The sequence below is a fragment of the Hippocampus comes genome, unplaced genomic scaffold (genome assembly GCF_001891065.2).
Source record: "Hippocampus comes isolate QL1 unplaced genomic scaffold, H_comes_QL1_v1.1 scaffold111, whole genome shotgun sequence".
Taxonomy (NCBI): domain Eukaryota; kingdom Metazoa; phylum Chordata; class Actinopteri; order Syngnathiformes; family Syngnathidae; genus Hippocampus; species Hippocampus comes.
In genome coordinates, this window is record NW_017805698.1 from 3,707,502 (window position 1) to 3,734,766 (window position 27,265).

At 41.4% G+C, this 27,265-nt stretch overlaps 1 protein-coding gene across 2 annotated transcripts in view; it reads left to right on the top strand.

Annotated features, from left to right (window-relative positions):
• Window positions 1-25,656, top strand: part of uggt2 (UDP-glucose glycoprotein glucosyltransferase 2) — a 38,890-nt gene extending 13,234 nt beyond the window's left edge. Inside the window, exons 21-39 of one of the 2 annotated variants that reach the window (XM_019882505.1) lie at window positions 76-282; window positions 4,264-4,395; window positions 5,946-6,076; window positions 6,222-6,317; window positions 6,456-6,558; window positions 9,012-9,091; window positions 9,637-9,826; window positions 9,919-10,077; window positions 11,393-11,478; window positions 13,332-13,416; window positions 14,808-14,890; window positions 19,699-19,800; window positions 19,917-20,001; window positions 22,059-22,241; window positions 22,326-22,486; window positions 23,036-23,150; window positions 23,296-23,412; window positions 23,788-23,947; window positions 24,389-25,656. In XM_019882505.1, the coding sequence (XP_019738064.1) occupies window positions 76-282; window positions 4,264-4,395; window positions 5,946-6,076; window positions 6,222-6,317; window positions 6,456-6,558; window positions 9,012-9,091; window positions 9,637-9,826; window positions 9,919-10,077; window positions 11,393-11,478; window positions 13,332-13,416; window positions 14,808-14,890; window positions 19,699-19,800; window positions 19,917-20,001; window positions 22,059-22,241; window positions 22,326-22,486; window positions 23,036-23,150; window positions 23,296-23,412; window positions 23,788-23,947; window positions 24,389-24,411 (2,298 nt within the window). In that variant the 3' untranslated portion in view covers window positions 24,412-25,656. Of the gene's footprint in view, window positions 1-75; window positions 283-4,263; window positions 4,396-5,945; window positions 6,077-6,221; window positions 6,318-6,455; window positions 6,559-9,011; window positions 9,092-9,636; window positions 9,827-9,918; window positions 10,078-11,392; window positions 11,479-13,331; window positions 13,417-14,807; window positions 14,891-19,698; window positions 19,801-19,916; window positions 20,002-22,058; window positions 22,242-22,325; window positions 22,487-23,035; window positions 23,151-23,295; window positions 23,413-23,787; window positions 23,948-24,388 lie in introns of those variants that run through there. The other variant, XM_019882506.1, reaches the window with a different exon arrangement.
• Window positions 25,657-27,265: the final 1,609 nt, after the last annotated feature.

Here is a 27,265-nt window from a genome sequence, read left to right on the forward strand (position 1 = left end):
TGTGTGTGTGTGTGTGTGTGTGTGTGTGTGTGTGTGTGTGTGTGTGCGCGTGTGCGTGTGCGCATGCACAAGCAGAGTACCAGCCCTGGAGTGCGTGTGGGGGTGATGGATAATCCCAGCGGAAGGCCCAGCGAAGATAACACGGCCGTGTACCGGGCTATCTGGGCTTCGATCCTCACCCAAAAGAATAAATCCGCAGTTGAGTTTGTGCAAAAACTTGCGAGGGAAGAAAGTTACCAGCTCCTCCTGCAGGGGACCAAGATGAAGGACTTGCTGCTGCAGGTAAAGGACGCTTCCGAGTATGCAGTTAGCGGGAACGTGTGTTTATTTCATATTTCAGGTGAATCACTTGGCTCTACAGTGAAACATTCAAAGTCAAGCACAATACTTCAGAGTTGTAATTTCACAGCATATTCTTTCATGAATTCATTGCAGAGTCAAACCGTCACCTTTCTCAAACATGTATTTGCGTCATCTGCTGGCATCCTTGTACCTCCAAAATCAGCACTTTTCAGCAGACCCCAAAAAGGAATGTTTGCTTAACCATTAACATTGCATCCTCAAAGAGAGCCAGCCATTTTAAACACTTTAGATTGATCAATAAGTTGTAAAAATAACACTCACACGCGTGGACGGACAAATAGCATAGATTTGTGCAAAATATGAAATTTACGAAATTGTTACAGAAGGTTTCAGTCCGACGTCAGCGATATACAACTATCAATCATTATATATAATAGAAGCTAACCACCGTATAATAATACTCAAAAAAGTAAAATTACTTTTTTCAAGACCCCGACGGACACATATTGGAGAGGAAATTGCCCTGCAGGCTCAAATTGTATTCATCTTTCAGCTAACTTGGTACCATTTTGTGATGGCATCACAAACTACACAAAGAAGAAAAACGCAAAAGCAAAAATGTATATAGTTATTACTGTGTAGATGCTCACAGAGCAGAAGTCTCACAAGGTTTGCTGACATCTTATTTGTCTATTTTTTTTTAATCACTGTACAATCACAGTACAACACCCTTGCTATTTGCTGACAATTGGCACCAGACCATGCCGCAAATAGAAAAAAAAAATGTTAGTAATTGCACCCCCTTCCCATATTTGATACTAGAGGTCCTAAATTAGCCCATTACATATTTGCTGACAATTGGCACCAGGCCATGCCGCAAATAGAAAAAAAAATGTTAGTCATTGCACCCCCTTCCCACATTTGATACTAGAGGTCCTAAATTAGCCCATTACATTCCAAATATAAATAGAATATCAAAAGCAAAGTTAAATGAACATATGAGAAAAAGGACTAAAGAAGCTTCCTTTCTTCAGCTGCGCGTTTCAGCAAAGATGCAAATGCAGCAAGAATGTGGATATAGTAGGAACACAAAATGCCTGAATTGCACCTGATATTTGCATGGTCATTGGACCGTGAGAGAAGTCGAGATGAAGCACTTCAATAATCTTCCTTGACACCAATTACCACTTTCTCAATAGCCGAGGCGTCTTCTGGCATCTTCACGAGATTACATTACGCAGATACGTTTTTCAGCAAACAGCTGAGTGTAGGCTCCGCGGAAAAAAATTGCAAATACAGATTCATTCAGTCGCAAACCACAAATAGGATCACTGTACTGTATTTGTTTTCAGCAAAGTTACTGATGTTTCCTCCAATGTGATATTTTTAGGTTTTGCCACTTTGGGCCTGATTAGTAAATTCAAAAGCATTATCCTCCGTTAAACACCAAACAGCTTGAGCTAAGGTAGTAGAACAGCTTGCCATGCTTTTGCCCAGCATTTGCAGAGCGAGGCTGAGGGACTCACACAGGAATGGCGTCTATTTGAGAACATGGACCTATTTTAGCAGTGAGGTGTCATCCCGGTTATTCAAAGGAGCTGCCTCTCACTTTATGACAGATAAGTCATGGTTCAGACTCAATGATGGACCTGATGTACCAACAAACTTTCCAACAACTTCACCCCCCAACTCGGATGCAAGCGGGAATTTGACTGGCAGCTTCTCTGCCGCTGACTTTTTCCTCCCACATTCCCACTTGACTGTGACTGACTGTGGCAGACTGCACCACTGTCCTCTGCACTTCCCCTGCTTTTATAAAGCACAGACTGCAGTGCAATTTCTTTCGGCGCAGGCGGTCGCTGCTCCGAATTACAGCACTGCACATTTCTATAGAATGAAACACGCCTCGTTTCCTCGAAGCGCTATGGTTTGACTCACTTCACCACAGTACAGTTCAGAGTCATAAAGATGATGTGTGTGATAATTGGTTTTGAACTGCAGATTCACTTGGCATAAATTGTTATGTACAGCTATATACAGTATGTATAGAATACAGCCTACTGTATGTTGGTGAAACTGGATTTAAAAAAAAATGATTTCATACAAATGAAGATCTTCCCCGGCCACTAGTTACATGAATCATATCATCAATCAGGCATTAATCTACGATTACAGTATCAGCCAGACAGTGTGGTTATTCACCAATTAAATAAACAAAATAAAAGTGACACAGTCCACTGCACTGTCCTGACAGTATCTATCGTAGAAAATGTCGCCGTGATGTCACTGACTTTTGGTATCAATATTTGGAAAAACCGCATAATAAGCAATACACAGTCGGCTAATTAGTCAAAATAAATTCAGAAAGAACTAGCCGTAATAATTTCAATCTCAGTTGTGTGGTCATCATTGTAATTTTCACAACAATGAAGCCAAAACTGTCTTAACATTTTGTCTTTTTTTTTTGTCAACAAAGTTCTTGTGATATCATTCATCATATGATTATATTAGATTTCGATTCCAACTTCCGTGAAATCAAATCTTGAGCCCAGAACATTTTCGAAAGCTGTTATGAAAACATTTGCTTCATATTTGATGTCATATGTTCTTGTTTTTTTTTTTTTTGTTTTTTTTTGCTTTCTGCTGCATGATAATAGAAAGTAAATTGGAGATGTTCCTGAAGCTCAACCAATTTCCTAGTCAAAGATGTAATTCCCTAGTGCAGAGGGAAGCACCTCAGGAAATAGATTTTATTTTTCACAGGTGAAACACGCAATCAATCAGCGTCACCGAATTTCTGAATTGAGCATAGGGCCATTGCGTCAGTGAAATAAATGACAGCATTTTAGACATAACTGGAAAGCATAACAGCAAAAGGGAGGATAATAAAGGCCCGATGTGGCCACTCACAAAGATTTGTCCAACACCACTTTCTTGATTTAAGTGCCCTGTCTGGCTAAATGGTGATTGATGAGCCCATCTTCTCATTCCCCTTCTGAACAACCGCTCTCAGAATACGTTTAGAAGTGCGTGCGATGCTTCACAGCTTGTGGATATCGAGGTGGGCAGTCCACTCACTGTCAGTTTCACTTGATCCGTCACGGGGTGGGGGCGGCGCACGGTGTCGGATATCCTTGTATCCAGGAATGGATGAGCAGCAGAATGCATGATTTCAGTCGGCTTTTACTGACCTTTTCGGTCAAACGGGGGCAGTCACTGCGGTGGCACGAGCCGCCTGGTCATTGCGCTTTCGCCACCATTGTGTGCGGGCTCCAGATGTGACAGCGGGGTTTGAAACTCTCATCTGGAGAATGTCTTCTAGCGCAGTTTACATTCAGCAGCGACTATAACAAACATCGCTTCAATTAGAGCTAGTTTGAACAATGGCGGGCAGGTGAGTGGGCTGGAAATAGCAATGTAAGGAATAGAAGGATGTATTTTGTTGAGACCCGGAGTCAGGGGATTTGAGTTTATTATTGGCTGCCAGACAGTCTTGCTGACTGGATTGTGCTGACATTATTGGTGTTTACCTGTTCTCCCGAGAAGAGGAACGTTGCAGAAACTAATAACCTGACTCCACACACCCCTTTCACTCCCACGCCTAATTTGTTACACACAAAAAATGGCAGAGATTTAATTAAAAGTTGGTTTTTATTAATTAGAAATTGATTAATCTCACTTTCACGCATGCGAGGGCTGACAGCTCAGTCGGTGGGGTTGAAATATCTGACAACTGCATTGACGCAAGGCATCCAGGCTATTGTGAATAATAAAAGAAAAAAAAACATGTAATGTTGGCCTCCTTGTCATTCATTTATCATTTCCCAGCCCTGCAAATTGCTCCGATATTGTTTTGGACATGCTGTAATAGGGAAAAAGTCCTTGAGCTACTCTATTGGATTGTACAGCGCAACCTCAATACAAGCAAACCTTTTTTTTTTTTTCTTCCCCTGCTCTTAGGGGATGAACACAGATGCCTTTGAGAAGAAGTTCAACACACTCGAAGTAGATTTCATCCGCAGTCAGCAGCTCTTCTGCCGCGATGTCCTGAAACTGAGTCCTGGACAGAGAGCAGTCATCAGCAATGGCAGGGTGAGTGCATTGAATGTCCGCTCCGTGCGAATGCATTGATTTCTTAAAGGGGTAACCTCAAAGAAACAAACTATTTGTATGTTTTCACTTGTGAGGAGTTTCCATGGCAATAGATGGTAGGCCCAATTCAAACAATCATACGTTTCCCTGCCATGAGAGACAGCGAGGCTCTTATCTTAAAACCAACAGGAAGGAAACACACGGAACACCAGGACTTAAGTGGGTAAAACATTGTGTCACAATCACATTACATTCAACACACCCAAGGCAAGTAGTAAATAAGACATTTCAAGTCCAGATGTCCTCGACTCAACCTTCCGAGGCGCGGATAGATGAAAATGAGATTGTGCTCTGCATATAAACACAAAAAGCGGCTGTTTGGAGCACCTCTTTATATTCTCCGCATTATTTTATGTTATGTGTAAAAGTGAAAATGCATTCATTTATTTAAGAGCATTGATTGGACACGCTCTGCCGATTCTTAAGTGGGTTTAGCAAACGCTGTTCATGCTAAACGTTAAGGTACCACAAAGGACTCAGTTTATGAGTAACGATTCACAAACATGAATTGTGTATGTAGAGATAGAATCAAAATGTTGTGTATTTTCTTATTTGATTCAAAACATGACAGAGTACTTGGCAGAGAAATCCCTACTGGCAAGCACAGCGATGCGACATTTCTTGTCGTTGGTCGCCAGGTTTACACAGCTCAGGAGGGATCTTGGCCCACCTCTCTTGTGTAACTCTCTAAATCCTTCAAGTTTCTTGGCTGCGGCTTGAAAACTTGAAGCTTCAACTCTCTCCCTCCACAGGTTTTCTGTTGGCTTGACATCTGGAGAATGACTCGAGTGATTCTGTTCCGCTTCACATTCGTTTGTTGTGAAAGATGATCAAGAACTAATGGGTCTTATTGGGTCTGAAAATTCTTATTTATTCACAACAAATCATGTCCATGTCAGCAACATGTCGTGACAGACAGAACAATTAAATGCTCTTCCACCAGATGGCAGAAGCTGCATAATTAACTTAAATTGTGGGCACATTGAGAGAAATCATCGTTTTTTTGTATACTGTACATTTTGTGACGTTTTAATTGGTGGTGTGCTGTGAGATTTTTCGAATGAATATGTGCCCTGTGGCTAAATCTGGACTGGACCACTGCCTGACCTTAACGCGCTTCCTCTTGAGTTATTCCTTAATTGCCCCACCAGTATATTTTGGGTTATTGTCTTAATTTGTTCAGGGTGGCGCTGGTGATGGAGAAAAAGAAGTGATCATGACATCATCATTGTCTGTTGATATGTCTGTCACTTGCAAAATATCAAATCGTTTATTTTCTGTGGGTTCCACCCATAGTTGTCATTGTGTGAATAAAACCAGTGATGTGCATTTTGCCTCATGCTAATAACTAACCAACTAATAGGGGTGAAAACAATATTTTTGTCGCTGCTGTGTTGCAACATGATTCTAGTCTGGTGTGTGTGTGTGTGTGTGTGTGTGTGTGTGTGTGTGTGTGTGGGTGTGTGTGTGTGTGCGCGTGTGTGTGTCAGATCCTCGGGCCACTCGATGAGCAAGAGGAATTCACTGCAGAGGATTTCCAATTGCTGGACAAGATTACTCGGAGCAGCTCTGCTGAGAAAGTCAAAGCCCAAGTTAAACTGATGGGGATGAAGCCAAAGCAGTAAGGGTTTTTTTTCTCCCCCATTTTATGTTCCCTCTGACCGTTCATGATGGATGCTTGAGAATCCCATAAACCGTATGCCCTCTTCGCTGTCATCGTATGATTTGAAAGAATACAACTCTTTTTTTTTTTTTTTTTGTCTCAGTGGCAGCAACCTAGTCATGAAAGTCGACGCCCTGTTGGCTGCAGCGCCCAAGGCAGAGATCCGAAGGGATGTGAAATTTCTCAAAGAGAGCCACAGGTTAGCCATTGTGCTGGGGAATTGGCCAAGCTGTGTTTGAAAAATAAAACATGCGACAACTTGGTATTTCCAAGTTGAACGTCACTTTCCGTTGATTTTGGTTGTATTTAGCTAGCCTTGTTCCATTTCCCTCCTCAGCGTGCTGCAGCTCTCACCCCGTGAAAACGAGGTGTTCTTTGATGTGGTGGCCATTGTTGACCCACTTACCAGGGCAGCGCAGAAGATGTCCCCCTTGCTGATTGTAAGTTATCGTCGCTGTCCAATGAAAACCATGTTTAACACTTTTTTTTTTTCCCTAGGAGCAATAAACATCAGCTTTACTGTGATTTCATAAAAATACACTGCAAACGCTGACAGCCAGATTTAGCACCCAAAGCGTAGATCTTTTCACAGCCATCATACTATCCTGCATATTGATCTGGAACACAAAAAAATGACAATGCTTAGAGTTGAGAAAGTGATGTAACGTTGGGTGATGATGATATTCTGATTGAAATATATGAAAATTGAAAATGAGAGACTGTGAAAGCTTGTCTATTCTTCGATTGGCTGGTGACCAGTGCAAGCCCTTCCCGGCCTCTCACCCAAAATCACATGCAACCTTAAAAGAAGAAGTAGTGCTTTTAAACATGCAGAGGTGGAAAAGTATCATTTTTAATGGTCATCGTTATTTTCCTTTGCCGATTGGCTCAGACAAATTACGTTTATGGTGGCTGCTTTGGAGCAGTGTGAAAATTTGAAATGTCCATTGAAGTTGGAAATAGTAAAAAAATAAAATTTTGGTACTGTTTCAGTTTTTGATACATGATGTCACAGCACTCCAGAGTCCAGACTAACTTTTTTTTTCCAAGGAACACAGTGGGCCCCCCACATGAAATTTTAGGGGCGCAAGTAGAAAATTGGAGGTGTGCCTTGCCAAGTAAATATTCACCGCCAACCGTTTTCACTATTTTTCTGATAAATGGGCTAAGTGTGGAGAAGAAGTTTGATGGCAACAAAAAATATTAAATAATTTTTTTTCCTTGAAAATTTAAAATCGCATTTGCGCAAGAAAAATTTACTTTCACTGTCTTGAATTTTAGGGGCAACATGCCCTTATTGAGGGCAGTCTGTGTCCGTGGGTATTATTTTTGGGACTAAAACGTGTGCCTCATTTTTATAAACATGTGGGTCTTCAATGTTACTATATTATTGTTGAACCATTATGGTCATACTTGGAGAGAGCGTTTGGGAGTTTTTTTTGGGGGGGGCGGGGGTGGTACTTGGTGTAAAACGTTTGAGAACCACTGACTGAGTAGAAGGGACATGACATGGAGTCGTTCATTTTTCATTTACTCTGCCACATCCACCTCTGTCGAATTCTTTAGTGAGGTCGAACAGGTTTGATCCGACACTATTTATGTACATAACTATACTGCCTACACAACTTCCAGTGGATACATCATAAGTCAGTCCATTCTAAACTTCACTTTACAGCATATGAAGTCAAATAGAGCTTGCATGTGTTTATTCGGCTTTGTCAGAGACCAGTGGGCTTATTTTGTGGAAATCCACCACAGATGGCCTGGCTTAATATGAAAATATGACTCACTCTGTTCAGGCAGCGAGTGAATAACCTACCGTCACCAGACATTGTTAGCTGTGTGCTCTCAGTCCTGCACTGCAGTGTGCAGGAGAAATCATGATGCTGGCATATTGTATTGATTTGTGGTTGTGATTGAGGCAGCCCCCTGCACAAAGCCACTGACCCTTTGTTGTTTTGTTTTGCTTTCTTATATTGCGTATATATTCTGAACAGCAGTAGCTCAATCTGTAAGGGCTTGATTGGAAGTGTTTGGCTTGGGGGCTGGAAGGTTGTATCGATCTATATCCACTGACCAAAAAAAGCCCAATATACGCCACGGACTAGAAATTCGCAACATCTGAGTGGCTGGCTTCTGCCAGTTGCTACTCGGGTGAAATAAAACCTGCATTTCCATGGTTCCGATGTATCCTGGAAACCTGGAATATGATTGACCAATTTTGCAGTTCTGAAAAATGAGGGGGAAATAAAGTTAATTGTCCTAGAAAATCTTAAGTTGCCCAGGAATTGCTTTTTTTTTCCCCTTTTTTTCTCCATTTCTGTCTTTCTGCCTTGTGAGTGAGCGCAAATGGGTTGAACAGACATGTCTATCCTGCTTTCATCTGCCTCAAATGCTTCTAGCACCCAACCTGATGCTACCAATCAAATAGAACAGTTCTGCTTCCCATATGACTTTGTTGCTAGATTTAGCGACTTTTCAAAACGCAAGTATTTTCTCCAAAGTGGCAAAAATGGCGACTTTCAATTCAACAGTGTTGCTCTCGTGCTGTGATCGAGTGTCAGGTTTTTCTCCCCCTCTCTCTGTCTCCTCTGTTGAATGACAGAGAGCTGTTGCGGGCGCACCGTCACTTTTGGCTGTGTCCTCTGAGATAAAATGCATCTCGGATTCCAGTAGAGCCGCAGTGACAATGACGATGGCTTCTAGATAGCAACGTCAGGAACTAACAGTTTTATCTCACAAAGGAAGTGTGATGTAAATTGAATAATCCTTTCGGGAACATAATATAGGTTGTTTTTATTTCACCCTGTGCTGTTTATCACATAGAAGCCTGTTTGTTTCTGCCTTTGCTTCTTAATTTTAACAGTCTCTCTTCCTCTGTGGCCTCCCGCAGGTGCTCAGTCAAGTGGTCAACTTAAGGCTGCGGTTGTTCATGAATTGCAGGGCCAAGTTGTCCGAGATGCCCCTCAAGAGGTAGGCTCGGCACTCCAGCTGTAATTAGGTGCTCCCGTTAGGCTTGTTTGAGTGTCCTCGGACTGTTCACTGAGCATCTCTGCCTCACTCCTCCACTCCACAAGATTAAACTGATGCAATCTGCTTAATATCGCCGCCTTATTGCTCTGGGCCCGCTCTTGCATCTCTGAGCAAATTGCACTGCCGTGGGGCAACAAAACAGCCCAACAAATCAACAACAAAAAGACCGTGTCTTGTAACTTTTACAGCGCCGTGAATGTGAGTCACGGTGATTTTCAAAATACTGTGTTGAAAAGAAATTTGCGTTGGTGACACTCATGATGTAGGTTGCCCTATACCCACAATTTCCAGGTAGTGAAAAGGACCACAATTTTCAGTATGGCTTTTAAGTGTTCATTTAAGAGTTTTTCAAACGTCATGCCAGCATGTCTGTACTTTGTTATATTTGACTTCATTTTAAAACTAAAAATGAAAGTCACAACACGACAAACAAGGCAGCTACGTATGTGTATGTGGAGGTTTTGACAGTTCTTCTCTGTCCGCAGCTTTTACTCTTATGTTTTGGAGTCTGATGTCACCTTCTTGGCCAACGACACGATGTCTGCCGGTCCGATGGCCCGCTTCACGGAGCTCGCCGAAACTCCACTTCTCACCCTTAATATGATAACACCAGAAGGCTGGATGGTGCAAGCCCTCCGCAGCCCCCATGACTTGGATAACATCCACCTTCAGGAGGTATACCACTTCCCCCGTTTGACTTTAATTTGGCCAACCTTAAGTGGATTATTTTTGTTTGTGTGCTATTCAAAACCGCGATGTCATGACAGGTGAGTGGGACCGTGACGGCAGAGTATGAGCTTGAGCATCTCCTGCTCGAAGGCCACTGTTTCGACTTGTCGACCGGCCAGCCTCCTCGTGGACTGCAGTTTACCCTGGGCATGAGTCGAGACCCTATCATGTATGATACCATCGTCATGGCTAACCTGGTTAGTGACTTACTCCATTCCAGGATTTACCAAGGCTGCAAACTATTACGATCACCATGTTATATGAATTCAACCTGGTACAGGGCACCTTTTGGTTTATGTAACTCTGGCCAAATTTGAATAAAAGAAGATATAAATGTATTAAGCTGATAAATCAATAAATAGATGAGCAGATAAAATAATAGATCAGTGAACAGACAAACTATCCCTGTCCAAAAAAATCTGTTAAAGGATAAACTAAAAAAAGACTGCTGTTCCAGAGGTGCGGGCCATAATGGCTGCATGCAAACTCTCCGTAGGTTTTTCTTCTGGCTCTGGGAGCCATTAAAACATCTGTACCAGACGAATTCAGGCAATGTTCCCTCTAATTTTCCATCCGTCTGAGCATTCACACAAACTCACTGAGCATTGCTTGGACCGCGGTGAGCAACATCAGACATGCACACGGCGCCCAAACCAGTATCACGCCTGTCCAAAACCTGCGATCATAACAAGGTACGTGATGTACGTATGTTATGAAAAAAAATAGAATGACCTTTATATCCAAATAGAACATATGACCGAATGGAGATTTATGACGCAAATAAAACTGGCCCAAGTTCGCTACTTTAATTTTAGCACACAGGCTATTTTAAGTGTAATTAAAAATTCCAGTCTATATAACTATGGTGACACATACTCCACTCATAAATAATGGAAAACGTGTCATTTAATAAAACAAAACAAAAAAATCAGAGCCACCTGACTCTTGACACACGAAAGAACCTCATTCAAGGGGCTCGTAAACTATGCCCATGTTTGGACTTCCTGAATGGAGCTGTCTGCGCACCTCCTGCAGCCTCTTGTCTGTGGTGAGTGTGAGTGAATGTGTGGAAGTGTATGCCTCAAACCATCGTTCAATTGAGTGGGCACCCTCGGTTGCACAACTGAAACTGTAATGGAAGTGGAAATAGTCTGGTGTCCTGTTTGTAGATTAAAGTGGGGTGGAAATGAAGGAATGAGTGTAGAAATGTAGTGTGTGCGTGGTGCGCACCAGCTGTCACCGTGTGCGCTGAGACGGTGAGAGAAGTACGCAATTGCTCACGCACGTAGCTTAGAGGGAACATTGACATCAGGTGATATGATAAAAGCAGATCGGATAGACGTGACGGCCCAAGTGTTAAGACATTTTAAAAAATTGTAAAAAAAAAATCTTAAACTTGATCCTGAAACACACACAGGGAACCAATGCAGTGATCTTTAAACCGGTGTAATATGAATAAAAGCCCCTGGCCACAATGTGCTATTCACTTTTGTGCCGTTTTGCCAACAACAGGGGTATTTCCAACTAAAAGCCAATCCTGGTGCCTGGCTGCTCAAGCTGCGGAACGGACGATCAGAGGACATCTACCAGATTCTGTCGTGAGTTTTCACGATCATATACAGTATCTCATCCTATATTATTTTCGTGTTTCCCACCCATGTACTTGTTTTCAGAAGGTCAGGTAATGAGTAATTGGGTGTCTTCACCGGATCCCCGTCAGCATTAAGGGCCGTTTTTAGCTGCCAGATACCAGTAGCTGTCGAAGCCCATCGCTATGGTAACGTGGGGAGCTGCTGACACTTTCTGGACTCCAGGTTTTGATGAGTGCAGGGAGTTGTGCGCTACACAGAAGCGGGCCAGACGAGGCATGTAGGAGGAGTGGGCTGCTCTTAAAGAGAAAACATGGGCGTGGGGGGTGTCATGATTCAGCTGGTCGCCAGTCGTGCCATCCACCCTTCGGTGTGCGTCGGAGGCAGCAGAATGCGTTTCAGGTGGTGAAAGCGTAGGCGTCAGAGGATGCGCGCGCGAGACGAAAGCGAGCTGGCGTTTGTCCAATTTCTGTGATCAAAGAGAGGCTGCGGTCGCTCTGAAAACCGAGACTTTCCCAAAGAAAGTTCTAGCCCTTTCTATTAAGGTGATAACGGCCCAAATCGTACTCATCGGTGGCTGTGTGTCTTCACGGGTCGTGCGCAGTCGACAAGGTCCTCCATTCCGCACGACCCCATTGGATCACAGGTACTGTCCTCTTTGGCATGGAACATTTAGGACACGCAGGAGCCTCTGTTCCTGTGGAAAATCATATAGGACAAGTCAAGATTTATTCCCCAATCCTCCAGGTGAAGCAAAAAGGTGATGTCATTTTTCACCTTGGCAGGGTCATTATTCTTGTGGTTAGCGGGCACTCTGCTCCGCTTTGGTGGCTGATCATAGCTGAGTGTCTGTGCACCCTTTGCTGGTGCACCTCCTCCCCCTGACATCTGTGATTGAGATGGGCTCCTCTCCACTCCTCACCAAAACTATACAGATTGATTTCCACTGCCTTTTTACACAACCCCTAAAGCCAAGGGTTCTGTTGCCCAAAAACTTAGCACTGGACCATACAATTTGTTCACCCCAAAACGAAGCCATTTCTCGAAATGATTACTGTACTTTAATTTATTTGTATTTTGTAACCTATTAGGGTTCTTAAAGTCTTACTCTGCATCATAGCCTATCAGTCACCATTAGGCTCAGTAGATCGCACCTGCCAAAAACACACTAGTGGCCACGCTTCAACTCAATAGCTGTGAAAGGCCAGTGTTACACGATCAATACTGCACAGACATTTTCATTAAATCAGCCGTGTTATACAGTGCAGATGGGAAGTGGTAATGGATAGAATACAGGTCATGTGTTTCTTAATACTGATGGAGTGTAATGAAGTTGGTCCTAGTGTCACCCCTGCTGCCGACTGCCATCCAACAGAATAGAATAATAAAGAGAGAACAAATTTCAACGAGGAATCAATGGAAATTGAATGAAACCTTACTATTTTACGTAACATTAACTGTCATACTAGTATCAAAATAAGTTAACTGCTGTATAATAAATGAGAAAAAAAAGTCAATGCGCAGTCTTAATTACTATTAAGTCTACTTGTATTTAGTCAGTACACATTTGATCGCATCATGATAATACATGGACTTGGAGCAGAGTACTAATTGCAGATTGTAATCAAATTAGCTCTCTTGAACTCCTGTTTTATGGGCTGTACTGATATTGTATAGCATACTGTAATTACTGGTTTTGATTATAATTCAGAATATTGAGTTGAGGTGTATGAAAAAGAATTTGTTTGTTCCAATGTACCCAATCAAGCCGAACTATTTCATGACATTTCTTCCTATGCGGATATTGTCATGTTCAGTTTTTGTGCAAGTAACAACAGTAATAATTTTCATTTATTTGATAGGCACGATGGAACCGATTCCCCAGCAAATAACGGTGACGTTGTTGTGTTGCTGAATAGCTTCCACAGTAAGATCATTAAAGTCCGGGTGAGTCTGTTGTTGTTGTTTTTTTTTTTTTTTTTTGTATCATTAGTAATAGTTAACAGTACAGTATACAGTGGAACCTACAACTTTGAACACAGTCCATTCTGTGACGCTGTATGACTTCCAAGTTCTCATTCCAAAACAGCTCTCCCATGTAGGAATCATGTAAAATGAATTAATCCATTCCAGGGACAAAGCTGTAGCTATTATAAACAACTTTGATTCCGAACATTGAACATTTTTCAATGTTAAAAACACATAGTAGCAAGTCTGTAATTCAACTAAATAGAACTCAAATAAAGTAAAACTACGTACCCTTTGAAGACAATTGATAGACATATGATAGGAACATCTGCTGGCTCAGAATACATTTTTTTACGTGATTATTAATTTGTTGTATTTTTCGTATTGTAATAAGTAAAACTTGAGCACTTTTTGTAGACCAATATCAATATTGGGTACTTAAAAAAAATCCCCATATATTGACTGTTGACAGATACCAACCAGTGTATGAAATGAGAATAGAAGACACATTTTTACAATACAGAAAATATGATCCAGAACACAGAAGCAGAGCACGCCTGAATTTTAAACTTTAATTAGCAACCCTAGGACTGTAAACGGTAAGCTGTAAAGTAGCCTTATATTAGATAATGGCGAACACGGGAATTAACAGTTGCATAAATGTCTATCTCGCAAGGATAATTTACACAACTTTAAAACACTATATAATAGTGTTATATAAGTAAATGGTGCACAAGGGAATTAACAGTTGCATAAGTGTTTGTTTATCTCACAAAGATGCAATATAATTTTCAAAGACTCTAATGCACTCTGGAGAAAGAACCGAGAATGCTCTCCTTGACATGTCCTATCAGCGCGTTTGTGCGAGGACATTATTTTCATGGGATACTAAAATGTAGGGTTATGGTTTTACAAAGTCACAGTTTACCACGGAGTAAAAACACACACACAAAAAAAAATCAGTTTCTCATGGCTGAGTGAGTGTGAGTAGGGGAGCGGTGTACTCGAATAGTGCGACAGAATCTCCGCACAGAAAAATATTCAATAAAAAAAAATCTGTTACATATTGACCGATACTGATTTAAAGATGATAATAGTAATGCGCCTACCAATGAATTGTTTGTCTCCACATTTGTTCATTCCTCCCGGAATCTCACAGATTTTATGACGGTTTGAACTCCCAACTGTTGTTTGACTTTGAGGAATAGTTCATCCAGAGAATACTGGTGAAACTCCAAAAGTTGTGTCACACATTTTAAGCGTTGTTCAAGTTTGGAAGTTCCACAAGAGAACAGCATTTGAGAACATGAACGAGTGTGGAGAATTGAGTGCATGTTGAATCTCTGTTTCGGTTTTGTTTGTTTTTATAGGTGCAGAAAAAGGCAGAGAAGATGAATGAAGATCTTTTAAGTGAAACAAGTGAAAGCAAAGGCCTATGGGACTCCATTACAAGGTGTGAATGCTATTCGGTCATGTGTGAGGTGTTAGTTTGACACAGGATGACTCCCAACCCCTCCTTTTGTCAGCTGACTGGCAGTCCTTCCTTTATCAGTGATACGTTATGGTTTCAGGAGATCCTATTCGTCACCAGGCTCCAGACTACATTATTATACTGTAAGAGCTAGTCTTGCAAAAAATATGTGCTTCTGTAGGTATGTTTCTGCCAGCCTTTGTGTGTGTGTGTTTTTTTTTCCCCAACCCCTCCCTCACTGTTTGATCCTGTCTGCTCACCCTAACGCTTGCTGTGTGAAGTGTTTGGAGCACTTTTGAGAAAAGGTAGGCAATGTGGCTGCAACCCATTTAACGCCTTCAGTCATTGTGTTCCTCTTCTTGATAGTTTTGTGCTGCATTTATTTGTCACTAGAAGCTGCAGTTCTAACTTATGTGCACCACCGAAGCGTGAGGCTGTGTCAAAGGTGTTGTTTGTATTGCCATCAACATCACTTTGTGTGTGTGTGTGTGTGTGTGTGTGTGTGTGTGTGTGTGTGTGTGTGTGTGTGTGTGTGTGTGTAAAATTCAAGATATTAATAATGAAATTAGGATAGGATCACATGAACTTGCCATGCTTGAGTTGCATGTAAAGCTCAGGTCAGCCAACCACATACATCCTTTCCAGTTTGACATTGATCGACAGCTAAATCCAGTCAATTGCAATCATCTTGGGGAGGGAGGGAGCAGCATCAGCGCGCACATGCGAGAAGCCCGCTTCCAAGTCAGAGGGAGTTGCAAGGCACAGCCGTGTGCCGTCAAGTCATAGAATACAAATTACAATTTACACAGGACACATATAATCTGTTTTACAACAATATGTGACCATATTGAAACTTTTATATTACTATTGGATAAAATACTGAAACTTGTGGAGATTTACGAGCAGTCCGCGCCTCGCCAACCCAGTTGATTGAATCGGTGTGAGTCTCGCCTTTAAAAGTAGACACGTTTCCTCATGATTATCGTTCACGTGTTATTTCTGCCACAACTTCCTTGACTGCCACACTGTTTTTGTGGATTGAAATTGTGATACAATGTAACATATTGTATGGTGAGTCTCAAAACGAGATCCAGGATGGCAGAGTTTACATGGCTGGGAATCCACTTATTACATTGCCCAAGGTGTGGAACTAAGTGGCCAGCTGTTGTCTTTTTCAGTACAACTCGCATTCGGAAGCGTTGTACAGTGTGCGGCGGGCCCGTGCACTAACGCTACACTATGTAATGCGTCAAGCCACACAAGGATGGACAAATTGGTACAGAACAACACACACACGTTGACACGTTTGCTTTGAGAAAGCTTTCTGTATTAAAAAATATAGTTTAAACATCCTCATGGCTCGGAGTAGAGGGGCAGAAAGAGGTTAATCCAGGTGGGTGGCTTGTCTCATTAAGATGCCAGCTGGGTACATTCAGCAGAACAGGTTATTGAGGAACTGTGGCCTTGGCGTGGACCTTACCCGCGTGGATGGCATAGCAAATTGACGGCAGGCTGGGGAACACCGTTTCAATCTGTCGTGACGTTGGTTTTGGAGCTCGAGGCTATGTGTGCCTCTTTGATACAGCTGCATACAGTTTATATTGTTGTGCACTGCGTATTTAAAACATGTAGCTGGTCAACTCATTATTCGATGGAAGGAGGCATAGGGAAAGTCATAAAATGAAAAAGCTGCACAATATTTTTGGTCACATTTCAACATACAGTACTTCATAGTCATACAAGTGTAAAAATAAGTACACATTTGTACAGGGTGGGCCATGATATCCTGGGTATCTGGGAAAAAAAACAATATACATAATGCATTTTCCTCTGTATGGAAATTTATGGCCCACCACTGTATTATTAATCCATCCATCAATTTTCTATTCCGCTTGTCCTCATTAGTGTTGAGCACTAGCAAGACGTTGTCAAAACGCATGGAGGGTGTTGTGAGTGGGTGTACCCTGGACCAAATTCTGTATGGACAAACAAGTCACACATTTACACCTAAGCACAACTTTGCAGTGTTTCTCAAACTTGTTACCGCAAGTATCACCCCAAAATTCTTCTTAACTCTCCAGTACAACCAATCTTAAGTATTCAACAAAAATGAGAAAGAGGCTTTATTCCTAAAGTGTATTTAATATTATTGTAATCCACTGTAACATAATGCGGTTTGAACATCGACATTTGAACATTCCATCGTAATAGGCGTGACGTCACTTTCATTTACCTTCGGAGAGAGAACTCACTCATCTCTTGATCCAACTTATCCCGGTCAAAAGAAAGCTGTTTGTCGCCAATCAGATGGAGAAACTAGTTGAATGTAACGAAGACATCATAGATACTTGAGTCTTCACTTGCCTCCATCATTCATTTGTAATCTTGGGACTACTACTTGGGATTTGTTCTCGAAGATGTAAGGAAGGTCATTTATTGATTGAAACCCCCACAGGTGTTGGTGAGGCAAGTCCGTGCATCAACCGTGTCTTGGTGATGTGCTTACAAATGGCGAGCTTGATCTCGTGTCTGAATGCAAATACCGTATTTTCCGCACTATAAGCCGCTTCGGAGTATAAGGCGCACCCTCATCAATGGCCTATTTTAAAACTGTTTTCATATATCGTGCGCACCACATTATAAGACGCATAGGAATAGAAGCTCCAATAGTGGCTGCGGTTGCGTTACACATCCACTAAATGGAGCCACGCTAAAGGAAATACAATAGAATAACATACAATACAGCTTTATTCATATAGTGCTTTCACAACCGCTGCAGCTGTAACAAAACGCTTTTCAGAACATTTTAAATACTATGTCCAAGAAATCAGATTAGTGATCCATATATAATGGATTATAAGGCACATTGTCGGCTTTTGACAAAATTGAATGCTTTTGGGTGCACCTTATAGTGCGGAAAATACGGTATCTTTTTTTTTTTTTTTCACTTTTGCCTTCTGAGAGTTCATAATGTGTTTTGTGGTGCCAGGACATGCTCACTATCTGAGATATTGGTACAAATCACTGTGGTGCAATTGAGTAAATGTGACCGTGTGTCTCAGTGGACCAACTCAATTGCATTTATGGTGCAGACTGTAAAGGGAAATGTTGCGCAAGTGATTCCCTGATTACTTGAAATATCCATGCATTTAGTCTAATGGAGCGGCACACGGTTTGCATTATTTACAAAACATTCAGATCCCTATTGTGGGAAAACGTTTGGGGAATTTATGCTCCCAAGGACTTTTAGCCTGTTAGTCTTCACCAGTTTTTCAGGTTTAAGCATAGCTGAGGTTATTGGAGGCAGAGCGTTAAGTGGAATGGAAGGTTTTCAGGTTGGAGGACGAATGTTACAAATAAGGTAGTCCTGGTTTGGAATGGGCGGAGAGATGCCATTGTCTGAATTACTCCTTGCAGCTGCTTTGAGAACATTCACTCTGTCTACTCTCCACTCAAAATACAGCTTCATGTACTTTAAACATACCCACCAAGTCAAGCTAAGTCCAATACACCAAGCAACTTGAGCACACAGGTGGGTCATTACTAAAAAGTTAAGTGCCAATTCTCCTTTGGCGTGTCCGTGCAGATACAGTATCTCTCTATTCATACAGATAAAAATGATATGATACTACGACACCGATACCCTTTACCAGCCTGCTACATATGGTTTCGCAGGTAACGAATTGTTCTTCAAAAACAGTCAGTGTGCTTGCTTAAATCTGTTTATTGACATATGCATATATGTATTGATATACATATACATACAAAGAGAGGGAGTGCAAAGGGATTTTGGCAGTTTGTCGATCCTTTGCACACCTTTTTTTCCCCCTTTTCATTCCACCATCACAACTCAGTACGAGTCGATTCGGGCCTCTGTCTTTGAGACGTCATCAGGGCGCGCTTGCAGCCCCTAACAGACACAAGAATATATTGAGGCAGTATGCAAATGAGATGCTGACAGTCACGCGTCAAACAGTTACAAAGAAGACAAAATCCAGAGTGGTCTTGTGTAGTCATAAAAGCTGGTATGTGTGGGGAGACAGACAACTAGTTCTCCTTGCCCTCAGCCTGACCTTTCTCGTGGCGTCAGCAACATTTGAGATAACAGCTCCTTATGTGATGTTAAACATATTCGCTGGAAAATCTTTCCCAGGTGGGTGTGATTCCCAGCCATAGTAACGTTACATGACCATATTTCAAAATCATTTTTAGCCGAATCTCAGTTTGCCATTGTGGCCATCTGGGTTATGTACTGTAGGTCTTGGTTTCTCAAGTGGACACCACTTTAATCTTAATGCAAACTGAACGTAACACCGTCATTTCTTAGCGTTTTCATGTATTTTTTTTTTTCAATCCACCCCAAGCATTTTGGCACATCTCTTGTGACACATTTAGCCTAAAGATGCTGTGCACCCACCAATATTGACGATTGCACTTCAATGATTCTCCATGTTTGTCAATTGTTTATTTTTTATTTATTTATTTTTTTATTATGTAAAGAATTATTGATCCAATTTGTCCCTCAAGATCCATTGCGATAGGCGCTATCTCCTATCAGGCATTGGAATGATAGCCCTCTGGCAGAACCTAATAGAACGGCAGTACAGTATAATAAAATCATAATATTGAATGGCAAACCTCAAAACAGTAGCACACCATGATACAAAGTGTTTTTCTTTCGTTGTCGCCGGCTTCATAAAAACCTGGCATTTTCCAGGCGTACTTTTGATTCACTGTATGAAAGGCATCCATCAAGGGGTAAATAAGACAAATTGTTGTCTCGTCTACAGCATCGCTGGACGTGGCCCCAAGAAGGATGAAGGCGAAAAGAAGGAAGACGTTCTAAACATATTTTCAGTCGCCTCCGGTCATCTGTATGAGCGCTTTCTGCGGTATGAGTTTCTCATTTCTCAGAGCCTCTCATTGGTTACGCTTCAGGCCTTAAAAGTCATCTTCTTTTCAGCCTTGATCCTGTTGAGTTCTCCCTCTCCTTCCACCTCTATTTCAGGATCATGATGCTCTCCCTCCTTCGCCACACCAAAACGCCCGTCAAGTTCTGGTTTCTCAAAAATTACCTCTCCCCTTCGTTCAAGGTAACACTTGGGCCTACATTTTGCCTTTAACGTCTTCCGAAACCCTGTCTGGCAAAAATCTGCAATATGTTTACATCATTAATGTAAAATGAGTTTGTAATGATCTACAGTATAAATGTCTCAAGCTGGTGGCAAAGCACTTCATTTCATCTTTGTTTAAATAGGGAGGGACAGATGCTACAAAATTGAAGAACAAAACTTTAATGTACTTGTCGATTTTATTTTTTTAATCTCCAAGTTGAGAAAGTGAGGATTCAAAATCATGAAAGTTCAAGCAGTTGTCTGTGCTGAAACCACGCCCTGCCCACCTGTCAACAGTCAATTATATAACTCGACCCCGACGTGGAAAAAAATGGATGTTTATGTTACTTTGTCTCGCATCTTTTTTATGCATCCACATCCCAATCCACATACTGGCTGTTGCGTCTGGCTTTTTTTTTCTCTTTCTTTTCCTCTCCTCACGCTTCCGCCTTCCTCACCGTGATATGCATGCACTCATGGTCAGCAACGAGGCACTCTAAAGCGGTCACACCAGCGGACGATCCAAATTTAAAATCCATTTTCGGTCTGGAGGCAAAATAAGCTAGCTGACTGCACATCGCAATTGCACCAGTTAACTACTGATGTGAATTAAAGCGATCAAGTTCTGACATCGTTGGGAGGGGCAACTCATGCCAATTCTAATGTGCGTCACTGGGTTCCGTTTTTGTGATACAGATTATCTTCAAAAGTGAAAATGTATTTAGAAACCAACCTCTGAACAAGGTTTCCAAATTTCTTGGGTGTGTATGACTTTGGCATTACGTTTGGATCGAGGCACAGAGCTAGTTTGCTGCTTATTTCTTTGCCTCAGCCTCACTTTGAATAACACGTTCCTCTCTAACATTCCTTGTGATGTCATCATTCCTTTGATGTCTCCTACCTTGGAAAGCAACACGGCAGCACTTTTATTTCATCATCTGTAAACAAACATACGCTCTCAAATCGCTTCACGTCACTTACTTCAGTCTACAGGTCTTTATTGCACACCAACAAAACTAGAAAGCAGTGATTTCAAAACGATGGGCATTTACCATTTTGTCAGCTGCGTGAGCTAGTTGTTCTTTGTAACGTTTTTCAAAGTCTCACTGACTTTTTTTTCTAATTGAGAAAACAATTAGGGCTGCACTATTAAATCAACAGTACAAGCGCACAATCCAATAATAAATGTGCGTGTGAGGTTTCTGTGTTATTTTTGTCCACTTGGGGTCACTATCACACACATTCTACTGTTGTATCTGTGACTGTCAGTCAAATTTTTGAGCGCCTTTGATGTGACACGACGTCAACAAGAACCTTAGGGAGAAGCACCAGCGCCGGATATTGTCGTCCAATATGATTTTTTTAATTTTATTTAATTGTATTTATTTATTTTATTTTCAATTTTATTTATTTATTTATTTATTTATTTTTTGGGGAATGGGTAGAAAAAAGTAATTGCCACCTGTATTTTGATCATTAAGCTGGTAAAGTTAAAAAAAAGAAAAAGAAAAAAAATCAACTATGACCAGAAAATGACAGCATTGGGTCTCACCATGTATCGAAACAATGTGTATGCTCATGAATATGGCTGATCTTTTGAAATGCAACCAATGCAAGGCAGCTTGTGATTGTTCAAAGTTTTTTCGTCACAGTAAATCGACCAACCACTGTCACAAAAGGCAGGAAATACTAAATACGCCGATAAGACTACAATATAGCAGCAAATAGTTTGAAAAGCTTGTCAAATGTGAATTGCTACATTGGTGATTGTTTGCAAATACATTATTTTGCCAGCAGAAGCACATTTTCATTGTCCTTGGTATTTTATCGAAGAACAGGACCGCTGAGATATTTCAGACATCACAAAAGGAAAAAAAAAAAAAAAAAAATTCGCATAAAAGTCACCGTTGTGTGTAAACATAGTCCGCAAGCATACTCTCTGTAATACGTACCTATAGTATACCACCACCAGCAATATTGAACTATTGATATAAAGCAGCCTGGATCTCTTCTTTTCCGTCCCAATGACTCTTTAGGAGACCATCTCCCACATGGCGGAGGCCTACGGCTTCCAGTACGAACTCGTGCAATACAAGTGGCCACGCTGGCTCCACCAGCAGACTGAGAAGCAGCGCATCATCTGGGGCTACAAAATCCTCTTCCTGGACGTCCTCTTCCCCCTGGCTGTGGACAAGATCATCTTTGTGGATGCCGACCAAGTCAGCATGAAAACCGACCCTGTGAAGATGGTTACAGTGGTGTGTTAAGAATCTCTGGAGTTCCTTCCTCCTTCTTTTTCGCAGATAGTTCGAGCAGATCTGAAGGAGTTGCGAGATCTAGACCTGGAGGGAGCTCCCTATGGCTACACACCTTTTTGTGACAGCCGGACAGAAATGGACGGCTATCGCTTTTGGAAAAGCGGCTACTGGGCGTCGCATCTGGGTCACAGGAAATACCACATCAGGTACACTTGATCCAGTGAATTACGCTACAGCACTTGCACATATTCGCTATGTAGCCGATTTCTATCCACATTTGGAAGGCCTGATTCCGATCTGAACAGATCCATTTTCGTACAATTTTCAACCTCATACTGAATCCGCGTTACATACAAATCCAAAAAATAAAAAATAAAGCTGTCTTGCATTACAGATAATGAAAAAAAATAATAATGCTGTAAAATCCTGTAATATTTTTTTCCTTAGAAAATAAATTCTTGTAAGATTGTTAAAACAATCTTTAAAAAAAAAAAAAAGCATCTATGGTATATGTATATACTTGTATGACATTTCAATGACCAAATCAGTCGCTGAATCACAATGAATTTATGTTGTGCAATTCATACACTATTAATCTGTCCTGTTTTTCAATAAGGGGATGGAAATTTAAATTTAAAAAATTTGAATTTCAGAGTCATTTTTCTGTCTTTTATGAAGTGCTGTTTGTGGGGCTTTGAGCAGGATATTTCTCACACCTGCCTCGTCTCCTCTCTCCAACCGTGTCACTTCTGCAGTGCGCTCTACGTGGTTGATTTGAAGAAGTTCCGAAAGATTGCGGCTGGCGACAGACTGCGAGGACAGTACCAAGCACTGAGCCAGGACCCAAATAGTCTGTCAAACCTTGACCAGGTGAAGCTCATTTGTGTACAGTCCACCTGGTGGACACATTATTGTCTTTGTCATGTTAGAATTTAAAAAACAACTCTTCTATTGGCACTCGTTCCACTGACTGTGTCTATACCTCATGTAGCTTAACTTGTCCTGCTGCTTGTAGGACCTTCCCAACAACATGATCCACCAGGTGGCCATCAAGTCTCTCCCACAGGAGTGGCTGTGGTGTGAGACGTGGTGTAACGACGCCTCCAAAGTGGCAGCCAAGACCATCGACCTGGTGAGAGATGCATCCGAGACAGTCGAGACAAACTAGAATGACGCACGGCGGTTAATGTGACCACATTTTCTTGCCATTGGGAGGAATATGAGCCCCTGAGGACTACAGTGGGCTAACTCCATTTTCGTCATATTTAATTTAGGCGTAATATTTGATGACTGCTGCTCTAAATCAAGCTTTAAAAATATGCAAAATCACCAAAATGGAGTTAGGCAACTCTACTTGTCAATGGCTCATATTACATGGGGATTCTGTCTGATGCTGATTTCTTGACGGACTTGAGGGCAGTTTCCAGTGAATACGTCCGAATCCATCAGGAAGAACCATGTAGACTTAGAAGTGGTTGTGTTGTGTTGTGTCATGTGTGCGGCGCAGTGCAATAATCCCAAAACCAAAGAGCCCAAATTGTCGGCGGCGGCAAGGATTGTGCCCGAGTGGGTCGACTACGACAACGAAATCAAGCAGCTGCTCAAAGGAGTTAGTCGGCGGGACAATGCCTCGACGTCTAAAGGGACGCCGTTGCAACAAAATGGAGGTACGCAGAGGATTAGCACTTTAAAGATGTTCTTATTCAATTTAAATTAATCCATCTTTCCCATCTCTTCACGAGAAAAAAAATGCTTTAATTCTGGTGAGATTAGGATTTTTTTACTTCTTCTGCGGCATGACCCTGGCTGATCCATTACACATGCTGCCACCTGTTGGACAGATTTTAAATGAATTACAATGCAGACAAGTCTGAGTCAGAGGCTGCACCAGACCCTTCTGCATTCTATGACACAAAAAAAAAAAACCGAACAAAACATAAAAGACGTATAAATAAGTCATGGGTAGGCGGGCCCAATGATTTTTCAAGACGTATTTATAGTCTTAGGAAATAAAAGAGTTCAATGACGACACTTCAACCACAACAATTTTACATGAAAAAGTCAGCTTTTTCTTTACGATTACTTCCAAAATTTGTTTTCCTTCACAGGCCAAAAGCGCGATGAACTTTAGCAAACGGTTCAAATGAGGACACCTGAAGTCAGACGATTGCATGCACACACGGGATTTATGTGGGATATTTGCCACGTGTGCTCCGGCAGTCACTTTGCACCATCCACGCCTGACGTGTTCAAATAACCAAGAGGGACATCTCTACTGGCACACTTGGAAGAATGAAGGAGAGTAAAATGAGGGAGATCAGGTTTGTGTTGACATACATTGCACTGAAATCCTGTCTTATTATTTCATATAATATTTAAAAAGTGGTTTTTACAGTGTTAGAAAATGCTCACGGTAGCACAAGGTCCATCAGTTCATCATCAGTCAAGCCGTCCATTAGATTGACCATTGTAGCTTCACTACGTTGACCATGACGTGGAAAAATAGGAAAGTTATGAGTCATGTTTTAAAATTTAATTTTTTGCCGTGAACATGTAAAGATTTTCACACAACGCAACAGTCCAGAAAGACCAACTCTTTCAAGAGAGTTGTGAGGTCCAGTGGTGCCTTGAGTTGACTTTGTTCCATGTTCCACGCTTGTAACCAACAATTTTTGCTTCAATTCGACTGACATTGTGATGTTCCTTCTGGTGTCCGCGTCATGGGGGAACACCCTACAGATATACAGTACATGGAGATGGTCATAGCTCCTCAGTAAGCCGCAGTATTAGCGACTCTTTTCAGAGGATAAATAATACATGACTGGAAGTATTTCATCTATACGGACATTGCTGCACTGTTTATGTTCAAATATCCATTGCTGAAAGAGTTAGAACACCACCACATAGTTGCCATTCACTAGCAGTCTATGGCGTTTTCTGTTGTGTGTTAGTATGAAGCTAGCTGATCTAAGGTAATGCAGTTGTTTTAAATACATGTGCATCATGTGATTCTCTTCGTTTTATGTTTAGTTTGACAGTAAACTTCAACTGGGAGTGACAATGAGACGTTTCAAGCCTTTTTTTTTTTAAAGAATTGTTTACTGTCTGCCAAATTTCTGCTTGCTATGAAGTGAATTGAGTTCACTGCCACGATTCAGCAATGTACTTTAAAAAAAAGTATTTTAACGTTTGGATTTTTTACTGAACTTTGTAGTTGACTTTTGTGAATTTGTGAAATGCTTTCAAAGTATTTTTTTCATATTATATAAATGTAAAAATTGGAAATATACATGTTTATTCTTGGAAAATTTATGTTGCCCCCCTCCCCCCCCACCCCTCTCCATAATACTCAATTACAACTTTTCTCCCAAAATGATAACTTTTGTCTCCTGTGATTATGACTTCTTTACTTTTGTCTGTTTTCCTTGAGGAAGTAGTTGTCATTGTTTTCCAAGGGGGCGGGGGATAAAAAAAAAAGAATTTGTAATCTAGGACAGACATTCATACTCAAACCACCGTTTTCCATTACACTCTAAATGCTACTTTTGTCTAAACCATTGCCTGGCAACAACACCTACAAATTAAAAGCCTTTCAAAGCTCCCTTCTCTCATTAATAGGAATCAAACCTTCTTCGTCAAGTCCATCCATTTTCTATAGTGCTTGTCCTCAACACGGTTTCGGCTGATCTGGATCCTAGTCCAGTTGACTTGAAATGAGAGGCGGGCTACTTATTGGACTTTGCCAGCCGATCGCAGGGCTCATGTTAAGTCACAACTGATTAAAGCCTTTCTTTTCAACCAAGAGTAGCATTAAATGTTGCCAATCTAGCTACATGAGTACAATCATATTGAAATCAGTGTAAAACTAGCACGTGTAGCAGGCGGAGCTAACGTCATCTCAGAAAATAGGACTTGACAGGATAAGTGGTTTATCATGTCTTCATTTTTAAGTTATTGCATCTTTGTTAAATACAGTATGGTCACCTTGCCAAAATAATGGCTTGAGTCATTTCTTCAGAAAACAAAACAGCCAAATATTGTATTTATCATTTCATTCCAGGGGTATTATTTTGACCTATTGGACCAGGGTTCCCACTCTTCCATTTGCTTTTTATTTATAGACCTTTCAAGGACTTTTGAGGGCTAATTTAGCCATTTTTTAAGGACTATTTCTCTATTCAGCAGGGGATTCACGGTGGATTTAATGAACAGAAAGCCACATATCACTGAGCTGGTGTTCAAAAATCATTGCTGCCAAAGAAAAGGCACATCTTTATTTTTAGGGGCAATCAGCGAATCCTTTATTTGACATACTGTATGTCAAATTGGCCCGAAATGACCCGAAGTGATCACGCGATCATCATCGGAACTGATCGGAGACGGCGGGAAAAGCAGAGCGGGAACCAGGAAGGCATGTAGCCCGACAGCGGGGTTTGAGGGGAAGGGCGCCAGGCACATTTTCCAACAAGACTATTAATTGGAAGGGTGGGGAAAATGACATACACAAATGAAATGAACACCACAGGTTAATTTGTAAGGATTTTTATTGATTTTAGAAGCTTTCCTTGAAAATTAAGGACAATTAAGGTCGTAGATTTGTGGATTTTTATGAACTTTAAGGACTCGTGGGAACCCTGTGAGTGTTCATGAACTGCCTGGTAGTCCAAGGGTTAGTCTGTCGGCGTTGCGCTGCAGAGGTGCAGGGTTCGAATCCGGGTATGGCTTTTCTGTGCGTTCTCAAAAATGTCCTTGGTTGTGCATTTTCTGATCCTCTTCTCCGCACAACTATTCGTGCTTACACTCACATCTACGGACAATGTAAAGTGTTTGTTCATCACCTGACTGGTAGTCAAATGCTTAGTGCGTTTTTTTGAGGGGCGGGGGGATAAAAACGCCTGACTATACATGATCGTTTTTTGGGGCTAAAAACACCTTACTATACATGGTCGTTTTTTTTGGGGGGGGGGCGGGGGGGGGGCGAACAA